At 39.6% G+C, this 7,604-nt stretch overlaps 1 protein-coding gene and 1 pseudogene across 1 annotated transcript; both read right to left on the minus strand.

Moving 5' to 3' along the window:
* Positions 1 to 2,033: 2,033 nt before the first annotated feature.
* On the minus strand, positions 2,034 to 4,047 carry LOC125397235 (small ribosomal subunit protein uS2-like; annotated as a pseudogene).
* A 2,369-nt stretch (positions 4,048 to 6,416) lies between these two features.
* On the minus strand, positions 6,417 to 7,379 carry LOC125397253 (olfactory receptor 52Z1P-like). The gene has a single exon (XM_048429536.3). It carries the CDS (start codon positions 7,377 to 7,379, stop codon positions 6,417 to 6,419), a length of 963 nt encoding a protein of 320 aa, XP_048285493.3.
* Between the last annotated feature and the right edge of the window lie 225 nt (positions 7,380 to 7,604).

A 7,604-nucleotide genomic window follows, 5' to 3' on the forward strand; every position in this document is an offset into this window, starting at 1 on the left:
AATTCTTTGCTACTTTGAAACAAATATGATGTGTATGAAGTTACACAAACAAGCAAGTAAAAGCATAACAAATCAACACAATAGATAAAAATCAACATGACAGTCTCTTAGAAATTCAGCTTTGCCTATCTGGAGAATCAGGCTTCCTTATTGCATCAGCACTTCTTTTGTGACTTTTGCTTTTATTTTTGATAAAGGGGAAAAACATTTCCTTTTAAATTTCAAAAAAAATCTGAAATCTTATATTATAAAACTGAATGTAATAAACAAAATCTAACAAAGACTTACGATCATGTAGTTCTCTGTATTTATAGCAAACCCAGATGATGATTGTCTATAGTTGAAACGGAAGATTCCAATTTTCCCTCTATAGTTTCCCATTTAGGAACAATTCATTATTGAATTTAGGTAAACTTTCTCTTAGGATAGTGTGGGTTACAAAAACAAACATATTTCAATGAAACCTTCACTTCATTGAAAGAACAGAGTCTGGCCCGGTGTTCTGCCACCACTATCTATACTAGAAACCATTGCATGAGGGTGAGCCATGCTCCTCTTCCTTATCCTGGTGCAGATACAGGAACTTTCTTGAATAAATGCCATAATCTGAGCAGGCATGGCTGAAAAAAAAGTCATTTCTTTTCATAGACAATCAGGAGTGTAGTTTTCTTGAAACTTGACATACATGGGACACTGTCTAAAAGTAGTATTCATCTCTCTAATATGAGATTCTAGATGTGCTTACCTTTTTATTTAACTTGGCAGCTATTTGCTTTCTGATGCTATGTGAGACAGGTTGTCCCTCCTGGATTTAGGTGCATGAACTCACCCAGACACAGGTTATATAGCATTGTCATTCCCAAGACATATAAACCTCAGTAGAACTGAAGTATCTAGGAAAATTACAGTGGTCTGATGAGCTCTGGATCCTTTATTAAGCCTAAATACCCACCCAGCCAACCAAAACCCAAAAGTCATGCAAAAAACAAAAACAAAACATGCAAAAAAATACTATGTGGTGTATTAGGTTCAGAGGAAAATGGTCATTCATATGCAGTCTTCAGGGATTAACATAAAAATCCTACCAGGACCAGCAAGTCATGCTGCGGCCTTTCTCACAGAATGATGTAGAAACAGGTTCATCTAAAATATGCTTCTTTTAATATTTATCATGGATAACCAGAGAACAATTGGTCAATGACTATTTCCTAAATATTTCTCACATCGGGGACCTTTAAAAAAGTCTCACCCCTGTTGTTTCTGCAAACTATTGTGTGTCTTGTCACTTGTACGTCAATCCTGCTGGGAAAACTTTCTTATAAATGTCATGTAGAGCTCAGCATTTTTCTCCTTATAACCGTGGAGTGGTAAGTACTGTAGTTCCTGGTAATTTTCTTACACACATGCAAAGATTCCGTGTCTTAAAATAGCAGCACAATGTAGTGCAGATTCCTTTTTTTCTCCTTCTGAGCACAGTGATTTGTGCTTAGATCCTCAGCTACGATACTGCTGGACAAGATTTGTGTTTCTAAAGCTTATCCACTCCAAACTTTATTTCTAGCCTCTAAAAGGCAAAATATAGGAAATGCCTTTCATCATAGGGAATGCCCACAGGGGGCATTCTTTGGCTGTTTTTCACAAAAATCAACAATCCTCAATTATCACCTTTTCAGTGAGTAGCAATTCCAAGTAAATATTTAAAACATAATTTTGATATACAAAAAGTCAGAAAATAATATCTTGAATAAAATATTAGGTGATTAGATATTTGAGAAGAATGAGAGAATATGACAACTAGTGTATATGAGATTCTAAAATGTGAAGGAAAACAGCAGGAGTATCTAAAGTCTGGTGGCATAGTGTGATATTAACACTAGGTATTTATTATGTAAAGGAGGGAATGCATAGAGCTTAAAGTATTAAACTTACTTTTCACTAAAATGTTTCCTTAAATTTCTAAATTAGCAGTGAAATTGTATTTATTCTTCCTTTTTTTTTTTTGACAGCCTGTAGGAACTTTATTTTCCTTCCACCTGTTTTCCCTTTGCTCAAGACCACTCAGTGGTGGCTCCAACCCACTCTGTGGCCTGCGCTGTGGGAACTGCTGACCAATCCTCAGCGGCTGAGCTGAACACTCCAGTCTTCAGTAGGGAACTGCTGGGTGGGCACCGAGGGCACCTGCACACCCTCAGACCAGTCAGCCACCTCTGGCTGAGCAGCAGTGAACTCAGGAGCTGGTGCAGTCCATTCGCCCTGAAATTCCTCCTTGGTCACGGCCTTCTCAGCAGCAGCCTGTTCTTCCTTCTCAATCTCCTCTGGGTCTCTGTTGAAGTAAAGGTCAGGCATAACCTCCCATGGGTGCTCACAGGAGACAGTGCCACATATGCGGAGTACTTCCTGGGCCAGCATCCACCACATCAGGCCCACTGACTGAGCTACCTTATTGTTGCACTGGATGACGATGTCCACGTAGCGCAGAGGTGAGTTTGTGTTACACAGGGCAATGGTGAGCAGATTCACGTAAGACGCCTCTGTGAGGGGCTGATGGTCAGTCCTGGGATCGGTCACCACTAGAAGCCTGGATCTGGATTTATACCACATAGTATTTTTTTGCATGTTTTGTTTTTGTTTTTTGCATGACTTTTGGGTTTTGGTTGGTTGGTTGGGTATTTAGGCTTAATAAAGGATCCAGAGCTCATCAGACCACTGTAATTTTCCTAGATACTTCAGTTCTACTGAGGTTTAGATGTCTTGGGAATGGCAATGCTATATAACCTGTATCTGGGTGAGTTCAGGATCGGTCCCTGAAGGCTGCCTGGATCTGGTTAGTGAAGATCCCTTGGGTGAAACGGCCAGCGATCGGAGTGGCTCCAGTGGCAGCAGCAAATTTCAACACTGCTCGCTGCCCGGGGTTCCTGGAGATGACGCTGACATCAGCAGGGTTCTCAACGGCAACAATAGCCCGAGCTGCAAGCAACAGCTTCTCCCAGGTCCTCTTCCGATTGATGATGTAGATGCCATCGCTTTTCCTTTTGTAGATGTACTGCTCCATCTGAAAGTTGAGGTTGGTGCCACATAAGTGGGTGCCTGCATTCTTATTTAGATTCTCTAGGATCACGAATTACAGGCTCAAAGACCTTTAATTATGACTAGAATCCACTTATGAGTGAGTACATACCATATTCCTCTTTTTGGGTCTGGGTTACCTCACTCAGTAAAGCGTTTTCTATTTCCATCCATTTGCATGCAAAATTCAAGATGTCATTGTTTTTTACCGCTGAGTAAAACTCTAATGTGTATATGTTCCACACCTTTTTTAACCATTCTTTTATTGAGGGGCACCTAGGTTGTTTCCAGGTTCTGGTTATTACAAATAGTGCTGCTATGAACACAGGACTTAACTCCCTAGGTCCAAATGAGAAGCAGAAGGAGGGAAAACATGAACAAGGAAGTCAGGATCAGAGGGAACCTTCATCCGCCGATGGATGGAGATTGAGACAGAGACCCACATTGGAGCACTGGACTGAGCCCCCAAGGTCCAAATGAGGAGCAGAAGGAGGGAGAACATGAACAAGAAAGTCAGGACCGCGAGGGGTGCGTTCAGGCCACAAGGGAACTGATCTAATGAGAGCTCACCAAGGCCAGCTGGACAGGGACTGAACGAGCATGTGATCAAACCGGATTCTCTGAATGTGGCTGACATGGGGTTGTCTAAGAAGCCATTGATAATGGCACTGGGACTTGTTTCATCTGCATGTACTGCCTTTTTGGGATCCTAGTCTGTTTGGATGCTCACCTTCCTAGACCTGGAGGGAGGGGGGAGGAACTTGAACTTCCCACAGGACAGGAAACCCTGACTGCTCTTAGGACTGGAGAGGGAGGAGTAGAGGGAGCGGGGGAGTGGGAGGGTATTGGGAGGAGGGGAGAAAGTGGAAATTTTTATAAATTAATAAAAAAAAACAGGAAAAAAAATAAGTGGGTGCCTTCAGCGAGGAGTTTGAGTACATCCTCCTCCTTCATCTGCAGGACATCAAGGGCTCTGGACATTGTGTAAGTTTCCCTTTTAAGTTACGTCGGGAACCAAGAACAACGCCATATGGACCTGTTCCGGGGCAGCGTGGAAAGCTATTCTTCCTTATTTTGTGCAAATAAAATAAACACATTGTTTCAGAAAGATATATGCACTCCTATATACAGTATTTATCTATAGTCTCTTGTTTTTCTGAAAAAAATTTATTTCCTTGTGCACACTTAGATAATAATTAATATTATAACAGTTTTATTCTGCTATGGTTCAATGTAATTATATTCCAACAAATTTATTATGAACTTTTATATTTTTAGTTCATGTTCATTTTCAGTGTCAAACACATGGACTAGTGAATTTGCTAACGTATTTGTTCAAGTGAGTATGTGGAGCTTCTCTGTGTTCAATTGCCTATTGCTTTCAAATGTTATTTAATATCCCATCATACTTTCTCTCTGGTAAATTAAATATCTGTTATTTTTGCTACTAATTGTAATTATTGCTCTATGAATATCCTGTAGTTTACGGTGCCTTCAAATAATGGCCAAGATGGATAGCTGCTGTCTTCACATTTATTTACAGAGAAAATTAGGGTCTTTGTTTTATTTCAACTGTTGTAGTTAATACATGTGTTAATGTGGTTAATGTGGTTAAGACTCTGGTCCTGAACTGGCCAACCCTGTAATTGTCAGATGGATGACTACCTTAACTGTCATCATAGAACTTTTATCCAGTAAATGATGGAAACAGATGTAGAAACCCACAGCTAAGCACTGGGCCTGTGGTGTGGGAAGTCCTTTTGTGTATGCGTTATTTTTATTTTTAATAAATAAAAAATCTGCTTTGGCCTATGAAAGCAGAATAGAGCTAGGTGGGAAAGCTAAACTGAATGCTGGAAGAAATTAGGATTAGGCAGAGTCAAAGAGATGCCTTGTAGCTACCAGAGTAGAAAAACGCAAGCCACGAGCCAGAACTTTGCTGGTAGTCTCTTATTAAAATAAAAAATAATAGGAATGGATTAATTTAAGCTGTAAGAGCTAGCTAGTAATACGCTTAAGGTATTTGGCAAAACAGTATTCCAAATAATATAGTTTCCGAGTGACTATTTCGGGTATGGGCAGCTGGATACAAATGAGCAGCCTCTATAACACTCCTCAAGTCCAGCTGAAGCAAGGGAGGAGCAATAATATGAACAAAGTGATCAGGACCGTGATGGAAAAACCCACAGACATGAGATAGTGGGAGTTCATTGACTGGACGACAGCTGGGACCTAATTAGGTCCTCTGAATCCTGGTGACGGTATGGCTTGGGAAGTTTGTGGGCCCACTGGCAGTGGCCTGAAGATTCATCCCTAGTGTATGAACTTGCTTTTTGGAGCCCATTCCCTGTCGAGGGATACCTTACTCAGCCTAGATACAGGGGGAAGGGACTAGTTTTTCTTTAAGTTGATGTGACAGACTTTGCTGACTCCCATGGGAAGATTACACTCTCTGAGAAGTGGATTGGGGGTGGAATGTTATAAGGCATGGGGAGTGGGAGGATGGGAGGGAAGGAGAACTGGGACTGGTATGGAAGATAAAATATTATTTAAAAAAACTCTCTGGTACTCTTTTTTATATGTACAGTGAAGATACTTAATATTTACATGTTACAGGATTATTTCTGGTGAGAGAAGAAATGCAATAAAAAGGAAATCTAATCTCTCAGACTGTCAGATTCTTTCTTTTTCAATTGCTACTAATCATAAGAGAAAAATTATTTTCATATCATACCTGGCACCAGTTTAGGTGTTTTCTATAGGGTATTCCTCTCTGTCTATCTCTCTGTGTATTTATCCATCCATTTATCAGAGAAAATTGGAGATATATGTATACAAATGCAAGAAGTTTAAATATTCTTGATCAAAATCAGACATCTTAAATATGAAACTTCGCCTTGGAACCCAAATGACTGAATTAGTGTGATAACCACAAGGAATAATATATTGACATGTAGCATTCTTTATTTCTCAGTTTTAGAAAAATGTGCTGAATTGATATAATTATATAGAAGTCTGGCTCTATTTGTTTGTTGTATGAACAAGGATCATATCGTTTATCTTCCTGTTTTATGTATTAACATATAATTGAATGTTTTTTAACTGTTATGAATATATATGTTGTAACAAAGATGAAAATAGTGCAGAAAATACTGTGTCCTTATTCTAGTATTGTTCTGAAAAAGATATATGCTGAGTAGAATTCACCATTACCTTGATTGCAAAAATTGCAATGATAACCATCACTAAAGATGTCTTGACTTAACATTTCCATTGTAGCTTCAGATACTTATGAGTTCTCTAGTTCATGGGAAAATTATAAAGAACTGGCCTAAGCTGCTTATATTATGTTAATGAAGGGTCTTGTCTAAAGACAAGATTTGGATAACTCTCTCTTGAATTTGCTTAGTCTTCACGCCATAAATGATGGGATTGACTGTGGGTGGTACAACCACATAGAGGTTAGCAAGGAGAATGTGCACATGCAGTGGTATACTGTGACCACCAAAACGGTGAGCAAGGAAAGAGAAAAAAGCTGGTGTATAGAACAAGAGAATTACACAGACATGGGAACCACATGTACCCAGAGCCTTGAGTCGGGCATCCTGAGAAGGAATTCTAAAGACAGCACGAAGGATAAGGACATATGAGACAATGATAAGTACCACATCTAGGCATATGGAAAACAGAGCCACAACAATCCCATAGTAAATATTGACCTTGATGCTGTCACAGGCCAACCTGGCAATGCCCATGTGTTCACAGTAGGAGTGTTGAATGATGTTCCTCCCACAGTAGGTGAGCCGATAAACAAGGAAGATCAGGGGGAAGCAGATGAAGAAGCTTCTAGTCACAGATGCAATGCCCATTCTGTTGATGACAGATGAGGTTAGGATGTTGGTGTATCTTAGTGGATAGCAGATAGCCACATAACGGTCAAAGGCCATGGCGAGCAATATACCAGACTCTGTCACAAAGATGAAGTGAAGAAAAAACATCTGGGACACACAGCTAGCAAAAGAAATGCCCCCAGCCTGAAACCAGAAGATTGCTAATACCTTTGGAACAGTTACTGTGGACAGGAAGACATCTGCCAGGGCCAACATTGAAAGGAAAAAGTACATGGGTTCGTGAAGACTACGCTCAGTGGAGATCAGCAATATTAGCAATATATTGCCTGCAACAGCTACTATGTACATTGAACAGATGGGGATGGAGAGCCAAATGTGTGCATCTTCGAGTCCTGGGATCCCAATCATGGTGTACCAGATGTCTCTGAGATTGGTGTAATTTAAAGACATTGAAGATGTCATCCTTTACTCTGCTGTTTAATACTGGAGAGAGTGATGGAAAAAAATCATGAACCACGGTTAGTTTTTTGCTTAATTTATTGAGAAAGTAATTTAGAAATTGCCTGAGAAAGAATTATCAAAAAAGAAAAATAAAAAAATGGAAATGATTTTAAAATCATTCATAGCAGATAATAAAACAGGAACATTTTATGACCAAAGAAATAAACTGAAATTTTATAACATTTG

The sequence above is a fragment of the Myodes glareolus genome, chromosome 7 (assembly GCF_982192425.1).
Source record: "Myodes glareolus chromosome 7, mMyoGla1.1, whole genome shotgun sequence".
NCBI lineage: Eukaryota > Metazoa > Chordata > Mammalia > Rodentia > Cricetidae > Myodes > Myodes glareolus.

Coding starts and splice junctions, on each gene's coding strand:
- LOC125397253 (XM_048429536.3), bottom strand. CDS start 7,379: ATGACATCTTCAATGTCTTTAAATTACACCAATCTCAGAGACATCTGG.